An 18874-nucleotide genomic window follows, 5' to 3' on the forward strand; every position below is an offset into this window, starting at 1 on the left:
TATTTTTAAATAATTTTATGGTGCTAAATACATTATTATAATATTAATTTAATAATAAAACCCCGTATAACATTTCAGTTGAAAATAAATTACACCTGTGCTCTTATCAAATATGATTCGCTTATTCGCTTAACGGCCAATCACAGTTCGTGTTGCTGGGCCGTCCTCCCAAAGTAACGATGGTGGGCACGAGCGTTCTCAGGTCTGTTGCTGCTTTTGCAGCCAGACTGAGTCCTCTGAAATCTGGAAATACTGCGGCTAATTTACTCACTCGAGCAATCCCCCGCACAGATAAAGGTAAGACACACCCCAGTCGTTTAAAAAAATGAGACGACTGACCGGAAGGCTGCTTGTCTTTTCTCATGACCTTGTTAGCTTGCTAACATGAGCTAGCTGTTAACGTCTGTCCTGGTGTCAATAAAGGAAGACAGTGACTTTATTATAGCTCCGTATACATATGTACTGTTTATATACGCCACTGTTTATCCTCCAGTTTCAACCTCTGCCTTTTCATTGCAGTAAGCGGTGCGTATTTAGTAAACATTAGTTGGGTTACAGGGTTTGAATGATAGTTTGTCATCTCTGTGTCAACGCTTAACATAAATCTGCTTGTTGCATGCAGTGCTATGGTCTGCAGTTTTATCTAAAGGCGTTTCACCATGTTTTTAATAGCGACATGTTCTTTAATATCCTTAAATTATAAAGTTTCAGTAAAGCCACCTGACTCAGTGGGACACCCTTTAAACCAGGGGTAGGGACCGTCAGTCCTCGAGAGCTGGTGTCCTGCAGGTTTTAGATCTCACCCTGGGTCACCACACTTGAATCAAATGATTAGTTCATTACCAGGCCTCTGCAGAACTTCAAGACATGTTGAGGAGCTAATTTAGCCCTTTAAATCAGCTTTGTTGGCTCAAGGACACATCTAAAACCTGCCGGACACAGGTTCTTGAGGCCTGGAGTTCCCTACCCCTGTTTTAAACAGTTCATGCAATACTTTGCAAGAGCGAAAATAAATGTTTACAAGGCAGAAGGCAGATTTGCAGGTGGCACAGTTAAAGATGCTCAGACTTTCATTGGGAGTGACCATGATGGACAAGGTTAGAAATGAGCACATGAGCTCAGGCTGAGCGCTTTGGAGACAAAGTTAGAGAAGCAAGGCTGAGATGGTTTGGACAATTACAGAGGAGAGGTAGTGGATTTGTTTTGCAAAGGCAGATAAAAGGGAAGGCCGCTGAGAAGATTCGTGGATGTAGTGAAGGAGGGAGACGATCTGCTGTGGCAACCTCTAAAGGGAACAGCCACACGAATACACATTTGAAGAGCTGCAGTGATGGTCATTCTTGATTTTTGCCCATATGGTCAAACCAAAGATTATTACTAAGAAGATGTCCGCAGTAATGGATGACTGCCATCCATCCATTCGCTTCCGCTTATCCTTTTCAGGGTCGCGGGGGGCGCTGGAGCCTATCCCAGCTGTCATAGGGCGAAAGGCGGGGTACACCCTGGACAGGTCGCCAGTCTTTCGCAGGGCTAACACACAGGGACAGACAACCATTCACACTCACATTCACTCGCACATTCACCCCTAGTGGCAATTTGGATTATCCAATTAACCTAGCCCCACAAGCTGCATGTCTTTGGACGGTGGGAGGAAGCCGGAGTACCCGGAGAGAACCCACGCAAACACGGGGAGAACATGCAAACTCCACACAGAAAGACCCCGGCCTGATGGTGGAATTGAACTCAGGACCTTCTTGCTGTCACACGGGCACTTTTATTTACATACAGCGTAGATGTACATGAAGAAATTACTCAAAAATAAATTATCAGCATTTATTAAATAATCATGGTCCATAAATAAAAGAAAACAATGTTGTTTTTGTGCATAACAAAAAGCTCACAATTGTGCAGTCAAAATGTAAACTAATAGACGCTGAGCGTAATAACAAAGAGACAGATTTCACAGCTGCACCACGTCTCTGAACAGGTGCCATTTGTGGTCCTTACACACACAGTACGTATCACTCCGCGAGGCTCCTCCTCGGTAGCCGTAATCCTCCGACAATCCATCAAGCGGTGCAGCTCCGTAGCTTAGCAAAGTCATATTAAAACATTTTTTGACAGCGCTGTGTACCACATAAAATCGGTTCGCGGTCAGTAAGCACAACCAGAATTCATACATAAGGTGCACTGTCGATTTTTGAAAAAATGAAAGGATTTTAGGCCGTGCAGCCCCTCCGGGCTGCATGTCGTTAACTCGCTAACACGTTGACGCCGCCCAGCCCCACGCACGGTAACTCGCTAACGGAGATTTTCCGCTTTCATCTTGTCATTGCCTGCAGGTGAAGCTATGGGGGAGGCGGAGTTGTGTTCAGTGAAGGCGAGGCGAGGCCGAGTAACGTTGCGTAGAGACAAAAGTGGACGAAAGAGAGGCAAACCTGCGGCTCCACAAGTATAATTATAACGTAACATAGACTATATCGATATAAACGATATTGTCACATCTTATATCTCATATGAAAATATATCGATATTTTTAAAAAACTCGATATATCGCCCAGCCCTATCTGGGATTATTTATTGTTGAAGTGAAACGTAATCATAATCTGAGTTTTTGTAGTCTAATTATATGAATATGTAATTATAGCACTAAACTCAATCGGGCAGCCACCATTAGAAACAACGTCTCTTCAACAAGGGAGATGGGGCAAATGTGTCAACCATGTAAAACATCTCAGCCTGCTAGAAAAACAACACAAAATACAAGCTCCACCCACCTAATCATGATGTAGTGGTAGGTCATAGACTTTGCATTTGTAATGCATTATAGAGATACTTGGTACACTGGACAGAGCCTCCATGCAACTGAGGAGGCAGCGTGCGTGCTCACTATAACCAATCACAGGCATCATGATAGTAACTGTGCCCTGTTTTGCAGTTGCGGTCCGTTGGGGTCATGGAAAGAGACTGTTTGTCATCAAACCCTCTGACTACTATGACAGGAGATTTCTGCGCCTATTGGTAAGTGCAGAGCACCATCACATCCACCAAGCTCACGTACATACACAGCAGAAGTGCTCTCTGTTAACTTTGCTGTATCATTTTAATCATAATGTTTGTGTTCACCTTTTTGAAAGAACAAAACAAAATCTTGTTATTGAAATGTAACAAAGGAAGTTTTCCCTCAACATATTTTCCTTGACTGCTCAGACGTACTGTTGGAAGTTTATTATTCACCCACAGTGCAGGTTTCTAAATAGTAACCATGTTTTCTCTCCTATTTTAAAGAATGTTTGTGTTCATGTTCTTACACTCAGCCAAAAAACAAGCTTCCATATTTGTGTTACTCATCTTTCTCAAAGGCACCAGCAGCAGAGAGCAGTGCATACATCAAAACTAAAATGGCCAACATGATACTGTTTAAGCTGGTTTAAAAAAAAATTAAAAAGTCAGTTCCCTGAGTTAAAAAGTAAGAGATATTTCTTACTTGGTTAATTTTGGATGGTGACTTGCACGCATCAACAACTGAATTTGCCATATATTTGATTTTCTTCTCATTTTTTCCCTCAGCAATTTTACATCTTGCTGACTGGTGTTCCAGTGGCTATCGTCGTCACGGGGGTGAATATCTTCATCGGTGAGTAAGCATAAGTGTTTTATTGTGTATTCTAGTCGGCTTCTAATATTTTCCAGGACTTACTCAAATACGTATGGAATGAATATCTCTGTTGCTCGATTAAATGTCTGTCGTGTAGGTGAGGCAGAGCTGGCTGAAATTCCTGAAGGCTACGAGCCCGAGCACTGGGAGTACTACAAGGTGCGTCCCTTTGTCTCTTTGGTTGTTTGTGGTGCTTCTTTCTGTCATTGCTTCAAACTCGTATTAAGGTGCTCACGGATTTTATTTTGAAGTGTAATCATAGTATGTGCATATTCATTGTTAACCCCCCCAACATCATGTTTTCCTCCAGTGAGTGTTTTATGGGACTGTTGTGTTACATTTTCAAACCCAGGTGCTACGACGGGCCCCTCAGGTAAAAGTCTCTCCGAGGGCCCCGTTCAGTGTAGAGTTAAAAGAAGCCTCGACTGAAACAGCGTGCATTGCACGTCATTATGTTGCTCGATTAAATGTCTGTTATGTCGGTGAGGCAGAGCTGGCTCATTATGTGCAATGCAGCATCTTTATTTTTTGACAGGTATCCTATAACAGGCCAAAATTATTTGAAAACATTATTTGAAAACATTTGATCGTTTTGAATTTGATTAGAGCAATGTGGTTTAACAAAAAACTGATGGGATGGAGGCCAAAAAAAAAAAGCTTGAAAAGTAAGCAGTACTAAAAAGAAATAACTGGGGGGAAATTCACATCTAATGAAGTTAACTGATAATAGGTCAGTAACATGATTGTGCATAAAAAGATAATGTTAGAGAGGCAGAGTTTCAGACGTGTCGATGAGCAGAGGCTCACTAATCTGCACAAAACTGAATGTTTCTCACCACAAAGAAGACTGAATATCTCATCATTCACAATAAATAATATCAGCACATCTGGAGATTCTGGAGAAACCTCCTTTTGGGGCAAAGGGACAAGGAGAAAATCAATATTGGCTGCCCTTCAGTTCCAGGCCCTCAGGCTGCTCTGCATTCAAACCAGACATGGAGCCCTGGCATAGCTGACCTGGTTGTGCAAACGACCTGTATGCCAAAGGGCTGCAGTAGCCTGGGTGTGCGTCTGCCCTGGGCTGTTTCCTTACTTTGTGTCCCTCCTGTTTGCTCCTGTCAGAGATAAACCGATATAATTCTGTCACCGTGTCATCAACAAATGCATGTCAAAGCATCATAATGTAAAGACAAGGCGTATGTGAACATGATCCAGGACAAAGCTCGTTTAAAATGGACTGGAGCCAAGTGGGAAACAGTCCTGTGGTCAGACAAATCAAAGTGTAATATTCTTTTTGGAAAACATGAACACAGCATCCTTCAGACTAAAGAGGAGAGGGACCATCCTGCTTGTTATCAGTGCTCAGTTCAAAATCCTGCATCTCTGAGGGTGTGGGGGTGCGGTAGTGCAGCCTGCACAGTTCCATAGACACATAGGTGCACACAGTGGCAACATGGCCCAGTGTCCCATCACTGGGACTCAAGCAGGCCATAGCGGACTTGTAGATGGTGAGAGTATAATCTCTGGACTTGGAGCAAGCAGTCTGTACGTAGCACGTACCAGTCTGTGTCCACACACTGACGACTGCCTTGCACTTTCCAGATTCTGGCTCTTTGTCCTTTTCCCCAAAATGAAGTTAGAGTTGAAGTATTATTGCAGTGACACACTGGAGGAGATCCATCATGTGCTGCAGATGCACAAGTGCAATGGAACAGACCGGGACTTCCAGGAAAGGAGCTAAAAATAGCAGCCATGCTAGTCTCCTGTCTAAGGAGGCTTCTGATAAGGAGAAAGCAACTGATTTTAAACTGGGTATGATTTTTAAGCAAAGTCTTCAAAGGACTCAGTGGCACACTCTATTTTTTTTTAAAATGCTTTTATTCCTAAAAAAAAAACCCTCCAGTGTGTTTTGGCACACAAGCTTTGATCAAGCAGTGAATCAAAGTTCATTAAAGCACTCAATCTTCCCTAGCCACAAGTGGCACGCTTCCACCTTGGGTGAGAGTGGAATATTCCACAAGCGAGGCTGGACAGATGTCAACACCAAACCCAAAACATTCACCAAAGCCGATCCAGACGACACGAACGCACAGCAGCACCAGCCACAGTCAACATGAAAGCATCTCCAAAGGAAAATAATCTTTGTAAAAAAAGTGTATGGTTTCTGAGTTTTCATGGGCAGAGCCTGGTAAATGCTCCTTATGACCTTAAGCTGTTGGTGAGGCGGATCTTGAGCTTAAGAATTAAAACAGGATAAAAAATGTCCCCTCAAGAAAGTTTACTTGACCAAAGCTCCTCTGTAACCACAATAACACTGAACTGCAACAAATGTATGTCACATGCCTGCACTAAAGGGACAGTCCTATGTTTGCACCAAATCCTTGTGCTCTGTTGTTTCAGCACCCCATCACCAGGTGGATCACACGGAACATCTATGATTCCCCAGTGAAGGACTACGAAAAGATGATGGCTGCAATCCAGATTGAAAAGGAAAAAGCAGACATGAGGTGGGTGTTACTGCCAGTGTGCTTCATGCGCTTCACCATCAACACAAACACATGCATTTAAATGCTTTTAGAAGACGTCTCTGCTTGGCTGATATACACCACACGATACACTGATGTGCCACAGCTGGTGTTTAGCTGTTTATGTAGTGTAACCAACAGTGTCTTGATATTGAGTTTTACAGAGGGAAGCATCCAAGAGATTGTTTTTAACTGGCACAGAGGTTTACAAATGTGCTTTACAGCACAAATGGGAAACAGCAGTTTGCTACCACCGTCATGGAAAACTCACTGCAAACGCTAAAGCGGCAGCCGTTCTTAAGTGTGTCCAGTCATGGAAAGCACCAGAACATGATGCAGTAGGAGGGAGGGATCCTGAAAGGGTGTGCAGAGCAGCTGCATTCCTTGATAATAGCATTCTTCCACTGATGTGGAAAACCTCAGTTTTTTGTTTTTCTTCTCTCTCCAAAAGAAAACAGGTGCAGGCGAGCCTTTTCAGAACACGCTCTCTGAAAAATATGCAGATTGGTTATTGAAATTGGTAAATTCAATAAGATCAAGATTGGTAAATCTTGAGGAATCAATTTAAGTGTGTGTGCTGGAGCTGTGACAAATGTAGTTCTTTGTTATTTTACGAGCGTCGTACATTATTAGTCTTCCATACTTAATCGGTTGCTCATTTTTAAAGCATGGTGTTACATTCTCCGCCTCTTTTTATTCATGATTTTGTTGTCACAGACTGACGCAGCTGGAGGTGCGTCGCCATATGAGGCAGCAAGGAGACGGCCCCTGGTTTCAAGTGCCGACCCTTAACAAGGAGCTAATTGACAACAGCCCCAAGTCATCGCCTGACCATTAATCCAGATGTTTCTGTCATCTGTACATCAATCTCACTGTTTGTACATTTTTTCCCTTATTGCGTGAATAAAGTATCTATCGAACTCTGATATTAATGTTTTAGCGTCTTAATTCAGTTCATACAGCAAACACCTTTACCGTGATGATATTCCAGAGTTACAGATGATCGGGGACTGGCAGCTTGTGTCGGAGCAGGAAACCCACTGAGACCCCCTGTCTTCAGTTTGTGTGAATACTTCTGAGCTGAAATCATCCAATAAAGTTCAAGTTGAAGAGTAAATCAAATGTGCATAATATCTATAATTACATTTTTTTTTCCATGAAGGAGTTTGAATTTTCTCCGTCGCGTGCAGTTAGTGGGGTTAATTAGTGACTCTAAAAGTCTCCTATGGTTGTCCGTCTCTGTATCAACCCGGCATCGAGCTGACAACCTGTCCAGGATATACTTGGCCTGTTGACAAAGATCAAGATATATCCAAATGCTTAGCCAGGGCTGAGAAAGCTTCAGCCAAGTGCAATTAAAAACAAATTGCACCTTACATTTATTTGTACTGTAAATTCTTCCAGATCTCTGAGGAAGGTTGGTCTCCTGCTGGTTTATAGTTTATATTTTCTTGCGATGAACACGAGCGTCCACCGGGTGGCAGAGCTCTGCAGACAAGACTAGCCTGGTCATGCGGACAAAGGGCTTCTTTAGACACACGCAGCACAAGTGGACTTAAAATCACATATTAAAAATAAAAATCTGCCATCTGCAGTATATTTTTTGTTTATTTACTTATTATATTCGCAAAATCCTGCAGAGCAATGACATTTCCTGCTCTCTCTCTTTTTTAAACAAACCAAACCGACTGCAGATTGATAAAGGATCATCAGCAGCTACTAAAAATCAAAGTGTCCTCCATAATCACGCACTTCCTGAATCCTGGAAGCTGGAAACATGCTGTAGTAAATGTGGGCGGCTTTATGAATCATCCTCAGAGGTGGGAGGGGCCTTCTCGTAAAACATCCCCGTGAGCAGGAGCGGCACAGCGGCGTCACCACAGCCAACAGCAGCAATGTAATTTCTGCGCAGGTCCGAGATTTTTCTTTTTGTGTGTGATGGGAGGCAAGAAAAAGAATAGAAACACAAAAGAACAACATCAGCTTTGCGCCGCACCGTGCAGCAGCCTGCCTGCCTCCACCCCTCGGTCATTTTATTTTTATGTTTTTCAGCGTCACATCCCCCTGGTCGGAGGAATGTAGAGACGGAGTGCTTTAAAAATAGCATCCTCTCCTGTGACAGGCGCTGCCCCGGAGGCTCCGCAGCACTGTGGTGCGAGAAGCAGGAATGCGAAGATGGCTGCAGACCTCGGAGAGCTGCTGGTCCCATACATGCCCACCATCAGGGTCCCCAGAACAGGAGACCGGGTGTTCAAGAGCGAGTGCGCCTTTTCTTTCGACTCTCCCGTAAGTGTGCCTGTCGCCCCCCTCCTCACACACACACACACACACACACACTCGGTGCGACACGAGCGGCTTGTTTGGGGAGAGAAAGTGCGTCGCAAGCGAGCTGACAGCTTGTTTTGCACGAGCTCAGCGGCGCACGTGAATCTGCTGTAAATGAACGTGTCTCCATGGTCACCGTCCCCGCGAGCTTGAGAGGGGAAAAGACAATTAAAGGGTGTTTACGTCTCAGGCGAAAGAGATGAAAGGGGTTTCCTTTGTGTCCACTTCACACCACCCCACTACTACTGGAGGTCCACACAAAGGCCAGTTAGACCAATAAACGGAGCCACACACCTACACCTGCCTGAAGCTGGGCTCAAGTCCTCCTCCAGCAGCAGCACACTGAGTTCACTGCTCCACTCTTGGCCTTTTATAGTCTGTAATTTGTCTGAAAATGGCCTAAAGTGCGTCAGTGGTGCTTGGCTGGAACTGTGTCCACGGTGATGTTTCTGTTCTCAAACAGGATTTGTGCACGTTTAAAGACCCTAATGGTGTTGTTTTGGTTTTTAGTAGCTTTTATGGGGTCACATGGTGTCTCTGCAACACTGTGACTATAATGAGTCAAAAAGCGAAAGATTTAATGCTTCTGCTATATGAAAATGCTTATTCTGCTTTATTTTTGTCATTTTACTTTTCTTCTGTGAATAGGACAGCAGGGACATCATGAACACAGCTGCTGCTTTACTTTATTTGAACCTTTAAGGGGTTTCATGCGCTGATGATTCAGTTATTCCTGTACGTGAACTGAACCCTGCATTTTTGTATCTGCCACAGGTACCCTTCCTACCTGTGACAGATATAAATAACATTTCTTTGCCCCAATGAAATCTCGCTTTCTCGACTGAACCCGTTTTTAAAGGTGACTCAGCTGTCTGGAGTTTGTCATGTTGGCCTGAGGACTGGGTTATTTTTACCCTTGCACTGTTGAGGCTCATATGTCACTCTGGGCCACTTAAAGGTTTATCACGGCGGGTTTATAAGGCCTGGCCTGGTCGCAGATTTAGGTTAACTTTGAAGGTGTATTTTCCAAGTGTGTTGTTTTCCCATGTGAAGTGAACTGTCAAGGAAAGGAAAAGGTTGATTATTGTAGATTTGAAAGCATGTTTAGGTCTGTCACTGTTCACGTGGACATTTTTTGATAATAACAAGTTGACCAAAGAATCGTGTTCTTCTCTCAATGACATGACACACATCAGTCTCAGCTTATGGGCTGTTACTAAAGGTAAAAATCATTCTCCCAAGAGCTCAGACATGTTAATGAAATAGTCTGCCTGTAATGGGATGCTTTTCAGTTTCAGAAACAACAGCATAAAATTGTTGTATCATGTTGCTCGTATGAAGCCTAATATGAGACAATAATCAATTACTTTCCTTGGCTTAAATGACCTGTCAGAGGAGGCATTTGCATTAAAACGAATGCTTGTCAGCAGCACAAATGCTGAAAGGTGGAAAGTTTTTGGTGCAAATAATAATTCTTTGAGCGAGAAAGAGTTTGGAAAGTGTCAGAATCATATCTCTGTGTTTGATGTTACCGTGATGAGTTTGGCAAACTGGGCAAAATAGAAGATCCTGAAATTGTTCCCACGGTAAGAAATATTTCAAATGTGCTCATAGTGTGCCAGTTGTTGTTGTGCCAGTTGTGCTTTCTCATTGTTATTGTTTGTTTTGCTCCGCAGGAGTCTGAGGGAGGCCTGTATGTGTGTATGAACACATTCCTGGGCTTCGGTCGAGAACATGTGGAGCGACATTATCGCAAAACAGGACAGAGCGTTTACATGCACCTCAAACGGCACGTCAAAGAGGTGCGTCTTCCACCTGCTCCATGTGCTTTGTCGGGCGTTGATTGTAAATACAGACTAAAGTAGAATTCAGAGCACAGAAATCATCTTTGTTTCTAAAGTGCTTTTCAAATCCTGTTTATAGAGCACGTTTGAATCCGTAGCACATAAAGGTAATTCATTTAATAGAATTTAACAGAGTCGAACAGAAAAGCTAAAAAAACAACTCCTGAGTAAAACCAGTGATGTGTGGAATATTGATTCATATATTTAAATGATGATTGTTAACACATAAGACCAAATTAAATCCAGATTTCTTGCGCACAAAAAGAATCACAACGTGTCAAATTGTAAAAGCGTTTTATCGCAGATGTTTAAACTGAGAGAAATGTTTATGAAAAAAGTGTCTGGAGAGCGAGTAGGCCAGGTGCTTGAGTTTTGGGAGAGGAACGTCATCCCGGCCCTGTCTGATGCAGCATCCCAGTTGCTCCACGGTCCTACATCTGCTCGGTCATATTGTTCATTTCAATAAGTGTTTCCAGTTGGTGAAGCTGGACTGCAGGCAGGTAGGCCAGTTCAGGACACAGACTCTCCTCCCACAGAGGCTGATGCAGCATAATAGATGCAAGTTAGCATCGTCTTGGTAAATGTATTTGTATAGCGCTTTTCTAATCCCTAAGGACCCCAAAGCACCTTACACTACATCCAGTCATCCACCCATCCACACACACATTCACACACTGGTGATGGCAGCTACATTGTAGCCACAGCCGCCCTGGGGCGCACTGACAGAGGCGAGGCTGCCGGACACTGGCGCCACCGGGCCCTCTGACCACCACCGGTAGGCAACGGGTGAAGTGTCTTGCCCAAGGACACAACGACCGAGACTGTCCAAGCCGGGGCTCGAACTGGCAACCTTCCGATTATAAGGCGAACTCCCAACTCTTGAGCCACGATCGCCCGCTGGACCCCTATGGGTTCATTTGCAAATCATTACACCCCCCTGTTTGTGTGTAACACTTGATGTTTTCAGGCCTGTTTCTCACCTCTAACTTTCCTCACTGAACGTTTTTCTAGTTTTTCTATGAAAACTGGATGGTGACCGACAAAGATCAGAGCTGCTGCCTCTAATTGGCTTCTGCTCTGCTTTGTAGAGAACTGCTATTTCAATGCCTGGATCTGTCCACAAACAGCTGCTCACATTCTGCAGGCTCCTGTGTCTGCTGGGTTTTTTCCCATGGGTCCACTCGGTCTCAAGCGTGTCAGCATTCTCCGTCTTTCTGCCCTGTTTACCCACCGAGAGAGGCTCATTCAGGCCAACCTGATCAAACTGAAAGGAAACCAGTTGGTGGCGCTGTGGAGTTGTGCTGCCAACTGATGATTCTGCAGATTCACGGTCCTAAGCCATTCAATAACTGTGTCAAAGCTAAAATATGTTAATGTTACTATTCTTTGTTTTTGTGTTCATGCTGCCTTTTTGATCGCACTTGACGACATTCAATGAAGAGACAAGAGAATTGCAGCAGAGGCAGAAAAAGACCATGACACACACTACAGGCAAAGACAGGCCCACGCATGATGTAAACAGTATCTGTCGTACTGAAGCACTTTATTAATCATCCTGTATGTTGACCCTGCCATGGTCGGGGTTTTCCGCTTGCCTTGTAAACTGACCCCGGCACCTGGAACGTCCAGCATCTATTCCTAACAAAATGACAACTATCTGGATGGGCTTTAGCACGGCATAAAAATGTGTTTTTTCAAGTAATTCTGGATGTCTGTGCAGGGTGCTGAAAGGTGTTTAAATGTGATGTTTCCTACAGAAAGCCACCGGAGCTGCTGGAGGCGGCGCCATCCCCAGAAGAAGAAATGGAAAAGTGTTTCTAGGTAAGACCGAGGCAGTGGTGCAAGTAGAGTTTACAGCCTTATGAATATAAGTAAAAGCATTCAGGGTTTTACTTCACTGGTACAAGAAACTCACTAAATGCTCCTTTCCTCACCACGAGACCTATCGTCAGAACTTAAATGTACCAGAGTAACGACGATCACGTTTACGGATTTTGTAGCACGAGAACAGGAAAATGAGTAATCAACTGTTTATACTCTAGCAGAGGCAGGATTAAAGCACTAAATCATACCTGAACAGTAAATCTCGTTGATTGGTGTTTGCAAAAGTGCAGCTCCAGAAGTAATTTACTGTTTTGGTGGTTTAATGTTAATGTGGTCAGAAACGCATCTCCTGCTCTGTCGTGACCCTCCAGCCGCCCCTCTTGCCAGCCTTTACCCAAAGCGTCAGATATTCCTCATGATGTGTCCCCTCCTCTTCTTCCTCCGCTTCATCTTGTTCTCTAAATATAGCTCATTTATTTGTAAATGTGGTTGGTAACTGTTCTAAATCAAATCCTGGCCCGCTCCCCTTCATCTCCGCCTCTTTGGGGGTGCGGAGAGGGAGAGTCGCCGGCCTCTCAGCTGCCACCGCCTGTCAACCTCCCGTCCAGGCTGCTGACACGCTTCTGCTGCAGCTATGACGCTGCGGCCAGAGGACCAGGTGACTCTGCCTCCTTCCTGACGGAGGAATTCCTTCCACTCCATGAAGGGTAGATTAGATCAGCCCTCCAGCCATTACCTGCCTCTTCCTGAGGACTCCTTCTTTGGAGCAGTTCTTCCTGTTATCCTTTTAAGATCTTGATGTGACAGCGGTTATGTACGTATCCGCCATAATCCCCACGTTGGTCCAGTGATCTAATTAAGGCGCTAGCTGCTGACGTCGCATGCAATCAGTAGGCATAACAGCATTGTCAGGGTTAACCTATGATCCTGTTTCCCACTGAGTCATTATGCATGTTTAGGCTGCAGTGGAAAACAAATGCTCTGTATGGAGGGTGATCAAAGCCCACTCCTTAGAAATCCGCTACTGACTAAAGGAACAAATCATCATCTCAAATTCAAGCAGAAAAGAACATCAAGTAAAGATATTTCAGAACAAACTCAGTGGCAGCTGACTGTTTGCTTCCTCCCTGAAAGATTTAGAGCTGAACCGTGATTTTAACGGGGAGGACTATGAATACGAGGATGAGGCCAAGCTCGTCATTTTTCCAGACCACTTCGAGATCCCCTTACCAAATATTGAGGAGTTGCCCGCTCTGGTCAGTGAGTCGGTGTTACCGTTACAGTGCACGCTGATGGTTCCCTGAGTGGCCACCCCGTCTGTCTTGTAGAGCCACCATTTGGTCTCAATCCATATGTTTTACATTCAAGGTTCAAAAACATCTGTGAAAATTCAAAAACGAACTTCATTATAGAGGATTGGTGGGTGACCTGTGAGATGTACACCTTTGCAAACATTTCGGGGAACCATGTGGTGCACCTGTATGTGCCTTGTTTTCTGTGTTTACTGCTTGCATGGAGCACAGAAGAGACTTTTCACACATTTATTCGTTAGTTTGGCTTTTAGAGCTTGGCTTTGGCACGACCTCGACGTCTGTTTTATTATTTAATGCATGTGCAATTTCATGTTGCTGCGGTGGAAAATATTTAATTGTACAGTGTAATAAAAGAGCAGGTGTGTTTTGCTGCTGGATTTTTCTTAACTCTTTCGGTGTTGAATCAGTCATGTGACGTGGCACACACTTTCTTTTTTAAGCACAAATCTTGCATGACCTCTTTGGCTCTTTTCTGTGGTTCTGAGCTTTTATGTTCAGTTGTAAGAAAATAATTGCTGAAATAAAATACTGACCGCTGACTCTGCTGACGTCCAGGTGACCATCGCCTGTGATGCAGTACTCAATGCACCATCAGCTTACAAGAAACAGGAGCCTGAGTCCTGGGAGGAGGAGATCCAGGTGTCTCGGCATGCCAGAAGCCTCAGACAGCTGGATAACGGGGTCAGGATCCCACCCAGGTCGGAGTGAAGTCTGTGTTATTCCCTGTATGCTGTCAATACAAATAACAGCAGTAAGAAACAACAGCTCTATATAGCACCATGATCACTTTGACCTTCAGATCAATGTACTGACTTTGAAGAGGTCAGAGGTCAAATCTGACACGTACTTTCTGTATGTCAACAATAATCACGACACCACAGAATTCTGGTTTCAAAGTTATGGTTTTTGTCTGTTTTTGACCACGAAGCCATTAAGTTGACTTTGAAGACGTCTCTGGATAGAAGTCCAATTGATTCAGGTTATTGTGTTTGCAAACAGAATGATGGCACGCACACACTACAAAAACCTCGTTAGTGAAGCCAAAACGAAATGTGAACCATATTTCACATTTGACACTTAATTGATCAAAGTAATCTTTGGTTTCCACCTATTAAAGGCTTTGCTGCGTATTTTATTATACGTGTCTGAATAGGCATGGATGTAAACGTCTATGTTTTTAATGATTCTATATAAGGAAAGTCTTGTATTTGTAGTCTTTGTTTCTGTTGCTTTGATAACTAAAGAACGGGAGAGAACCTGTAAATCCGATGACTTTCACCCCTGTTGTTGAGGAAAATGCAATGTTGCAGTAAAAGTCTAAGTGGCTCGGATGGAAAAGCTGCTTGAAGATGTTTCACCTCTCATCCGAGAAGCTTCTTCATTCTAGGGTCAAATGGTGGAGAGTCCCAGATTGACTGTTTTGACCTTAGAACTCAGATGAGAGGTGAAACGTCTTGAAGCAGCTTAAAGGAGTCCAGATGCTTCTCCATCCGAGCTCCTTAGACTGCTGTGACCTGGATGACTGAGAAGCTTCACAGACATTTTGCAGTCAAAAGTGAGGCTTGGCACGACTGAGTGATTTAAAAACGGCACATCAACAACGCGAGTCTGTTTTGTTGTCTGTAGTGGCTGGAAGTGTCAGAAGTGTGAGATGAGAGAGAACCTGTGGCTGAACCTGACAGATGGAGCGGTGCTCTGTGGGAAGTGGTTCTTTGATGGGAGCGGTGGTAACGGCCATGCGCTGGAGCACTACAGAGAGACCAACTACCCTCTGGCTGTCAAACTGGACACCATCACCCCCGATGGAGCAGGTCTGGGACTCTTGATATCATCACAAGAGCCGCTCCATGAATCCAGAATTTCATTTATTTCACGTTGTCAGTGATCCTTCCTTTGTATTGTATTTGTATTTATTTATTTATTGTCATTGTCAGAGAACAATGAAATTGCATTTGGGGCTTCCGTACAACCCGTAAATAAAATAATGAAGAAAATAATAAATACCCCTTAAAACCCAAGTGTAAATATTTAACCCAGTGTGACTCCAGTGCAATAAGACAATCCTTAGCAACAACATTAGAACATGACAAGTAAACATGAGAACCTGACAAGTAAGTTCAGTGCTATTAAGAAGTTTGATATGGTTATTGTCCGTGAGAGGGGGGCAGAGAGTTCAGGAGTTCAGGAGCCTCACAGCCTGCATCCACAGGCTGTGAGGCTCCTGAACATTTGTTTTGATCTTTAATGCAAAGAAAACTACAGAAAACTTGTAGTTTAGATCAAATTTATGGTAGTGTTTAAAACACAATAACATGTAGTTAAACTCGCTTTGTTTTTAAAAATTTGACATAATGTGTAGCATCGTGTAGCTATAATAATAATTTCACCTACCGACTGTCCGATCAAAGTTTTGTTCCTGAAGCTCACACAGTGACTCTTGGAAATACAAAGCAAGATCTGATCCATCTGTAGTAAGTTACCATCCCAACAATGAATCTTGTTGTAGTGATTAACTGCTCTTTAAATTTCAGACATCTATTCGTTTGAGGAAGAAGAAGCTGTGTTGGACCCGCACGTATCAGAGCACCTGTCACATTTTGGAATAGACATGCTACAGATGCAGAAAGGAGTAAGTTAGCTGCTTTGAGCCTGAAACATCTAAAACACATCAAAGCAATCAGTAATAATCAGTCAATTATCAAATCAATAACAAACGCACACCACGCTTCACTGCTGCAGCTACACACTGAACATTTTCATTGGAGTTTTACAAACATTTGTTACATTTCTTTACGTGAAATAAAGAAAACTTTGAAGAGATGTAGCGCTGTTAAATTCACTGAGAGGTTTATGACACAACTGCCCTAAATCACTGCTATTTAAATGTAGTAATTGGTGTTTCTGTAATGGTTAATGCTATGGAAGAGGACTCCAGTGGCCCTAATCCTCTCCCATATTAATCTGTATGAGTGAAGCACACTATTATTTTTGATTAAAATGCCAAATTACACAAATTGACTTGCATTTCTACAGTGGTTGAATATTATAATATTATGCTTGATTGATTTGAAGTTTTTGAAAGAGCTGTAAATATTTATGTTTTCTTGTTTGTATGTCAGGTGCTCCAATAAATTTGATGAACACTGTATTTAAATCGTGCCAATAGGTGTCAGTCCCAAAAACATCAGTCTGGGGTTTTTGGGGATATTTCAATCAAAACAATCCACATTTAAAAGAACTTCATCTCAGAGTTTAGTTTAGTACATGAATAAAAAGTGTAGGACTGATTGGGATTGACCTGCCTGGATTCTCCAACGCTGTTTTTGGTCTAACCAGGTGTTTTTCATGTGGGGTGGAGTTTAAAAACCATAATAGACTTTCCAGTCAAATTCTCTCCAGCTTTGAGAACCAGATGAAGACTGTGTTTCTCCCAAAAGGTTTTTCTAATATAGCTTCCCTTTTCCCCCTTCAGACAGAAAACGGGCACCACACAGACAATAAACCCCGGCCGCGGGTCAGCGAGTGGGAGGTGATCCAAGAGTCGGGCATGAAGCTGAAGGAGGTGTATGGCTCTGGTTATACAGGCATCAAAAATCTGGGAAGCAGCTGCTACCTTAGTACGGTCATGCAGGTCCTCTTCAGCATCCCAGACTTCCAAAGGATGTGAGTAATATCTCGTATGTCAGATGTTATTGATTCTGTACTGGTTTCACAGAAAGACTGCTTTCCTTTAGAGCCAGTTTAAAAATGAGGTCTTGTTACCACAGAAGAATCTGAAATACTTTTTCAGTTTTTATTAACAATCAAAGCTGATTTTTTTTATCAAGTGTTTAAAGTGTAAATTTGTTGTTCAAAATAATTTGCAAATATTTATTCATGTCAGTCGACAGAGGACCTAAAAAAATCTTTTGAGCAATATTTAAAACTGTTACTTTACCGTTAATGTTCCTGAGGGTCCATCATCCCGTATGCTCCTCTGTAGGTCAGAGTGTGACTCATGCTTTGCTCTCCAGGTATGTGGGTAATCTTCAGAGGATATTTGACTACTCACCGCTCGACCCCACCCAGGACTTTGCAACTCAAATGTAAGTGACTGCAGTGTCACGTTATGCAGTGTGGAACTGCACAAACAGGAGAGGGTGTTTTTCTAGCTGCTCAGGACTGGAATATTTTGTTAATTATAACATAATTAACACGATGTGTCGTTTTCTAATAGAACCAAATCTTGCCAATGAATTTTGATGCTAGTTGTAAAATCTGTTTGACTTTGTCACATAAGCCAGTATGTTGCAAGAGGCCAGTCAGATGCTGTGGGTGTGATGGATGGGAAGCAGATTCTTAGCCAGGAAGGCGATAGATATCAGCTGTGTATTTCATGCATGCAGCCAGATAAAAACACGTTTATATCTGTCACTGTTAGAGCTTGTCAGCGAGAAATGGGTCATAGGAAAGTAAACCTGTTTATTTGTATAATGGCGCTCTCTTAAAGTTGGATTATTCTGAAGACAATTATGTTGTAAACAGGTACTTAATAGAAACGCTACGTGTGAATAAAGGTCAAGGTGCTGAAGGACAAACAGGAAAGTCTTTCATGATACACATGACGCATTCGGGGGGCGGGGATTGGAGCTGAGGTTCTGCCACCAAATATTTAAGTTCATTAAATTAGCATGTTGCTAAAGGTCGTGTAATCATTTGAAGAGGCTCTCCTCCAGATCTTTGCAGTAGTTGCGGTGCTGCGTGCCTCACTGAGTTAAGCAGGTGACCTGTAAGCTATAAGGCTAACACAGGGCCGGGTTTACGCCACTTATCACACATTTATGGACTCATGCACCGTCTGGCACAAACTGTTTTAGCTCCTCTTGAAGCAAACGTCCGTCTGATGGGCTGCTCTGCATAAACACAAGGTTTGAACAGCAGGTGGGTGGAGCTACTGTCCTCGCAGCTATAGCTGTGTGCCTGTTATTACTGAATATCGGACGTCTGCTTTTGATCCAAGAGTGGAAAAACGCCCATGAAAACACGCCTGGATCGGGATAACTGTTACATGACCTCACTGTTTAATAAGAACATCAGTGTAATAGTGTATATATGACAGGGAAACAAATGAAGCAGACTAGGTCCCCTTGCTTGCTCCTTTTCACTTTTAATAAATATGAAGTAGTATACAGTCGATGAAAACTGTCATCAGCCTTGAATGAATCTAAATGACTGTATTTCTCCTAATTGTCTCTCTGGAGTACCACTGCACAGACGTATTTATAAGACAAGAAACAACCACAAAGAGCTGCAAAGAGGCGCCACAGCCATTCCAATAACAAAACAGGCACTTAGGACTACAGCCTGCTTTAGTTTAAACTCAGGATTATCACGAGCTGGCCTCCA

At 43.2% G+C, this 18874-nt stretch overlaps 2 protein-coding genes across 4 annotated transcripts in view; both read left to right on the forward strand.

Annotated features, from left to right (window-relative positions):
* The first annotated feature begins 138 nt into the window (after nt 1-138).
* Nucleotides 139-7109, forward strand: ndufb5 (NADH:ubiquinone oxidoreductase subunit B5). The gene is made up of 6 exons (XM_005931002.3): nt 139-297; nt 2939-3021; nt 3571-3637; nt 3756-3817; nt 6059-6165; nt 6901-7109. Exons 1-6 carry the CDS (start codon nt 180-182, stop codon nt 7019-7021), a joined length of 558 nt encoding a protein of 185 aa, XP_005931064.1. The 5' UTR covers nt 139-179; the 3' UTR covers nt 7022-7109.
* A 114-nt stretch (nt 7110-7223) lies between these two features.
* The window catches only part of usp13 (ubiquitin specific peptidase 13), a 33880-nt gene continuing 22229 nt past the window's right edge, over nt 7224-18874 (forward strand). For 2 of the 3 annotated variants that reach the window (XM_005930995.3, XM_005930997.3), the window contains exons 1-9: nt 7224-8469; nt 10185-10310; nt 12110-12173; nt 13311-13432; nt 14045-14187; nt 15116-15300; nt 16021-16118; nt 16962-17152; nt 17503-17574. In XM_005930995.3, coding sequence (XP_005931057.1) covers nt 8359-8469; nt 10185-10310; nt 12110-12173; nt 13311-13432; nt 14045-14187; nt 15116-15300; nt 16021-16118; nt 16962-17152; nt 17503-17574 — 1112 coding nt within the window. In that variant the 5' untranslated portion in view covers nt 7224-8358. The remainder of the gene's footprint in view (nt 8470-10184; nt 10311-12109; nt 12174-13310; nt 13433-14044; nt 14188-15115; nt 15301-16020; nt 16119-16961; nt 17153-17502; nt 17575-18874) is intronic. The other variant, XM_005930993.3, reaches the window with a different exon arrangement.

This window comes from Haplochromis burtoni, unplaced genomic scaffold, assembly GCF_018398535.1.
Source record: "Haplochromis burtoni strain Fernald_Lab_line unplaced genomic scaffold, NCSU_Asbu1 Contig_133, whole genome shotgun sequence".
Taxonomy (NCBI): Eukaryota; Metazoa; Chordata; class Actinopteri; order Cichliformes; family Cichlidae; genus Haplochromis; species Haplochromis burtoni.

Bases quoted from the DNA above. Each gene is read 5' to 3' on its own strand.
- ndufb5 (XM_005931002.3), top strand. From the start codon at position 180: ATGGTGGGCACGAGCGTTCTCAGGTCTGTTGCTGCTTTTGCAGCCAGA. The intron at 3,022-3,570 runs GTAAGTGCAGAG...TTTTTCCCTCAG, and splicing joins GGAGATTTCTGCGCCTATTG to CAATTTTACATCTTGCTGAC. The intron at 3,818-6,058 runs GTGCGTCCCTTT...CTGTTGTTTCAG, and splicing joins AGCACTGGGAGTACTACAAG to CACCCCATCACCAGGTGGAT.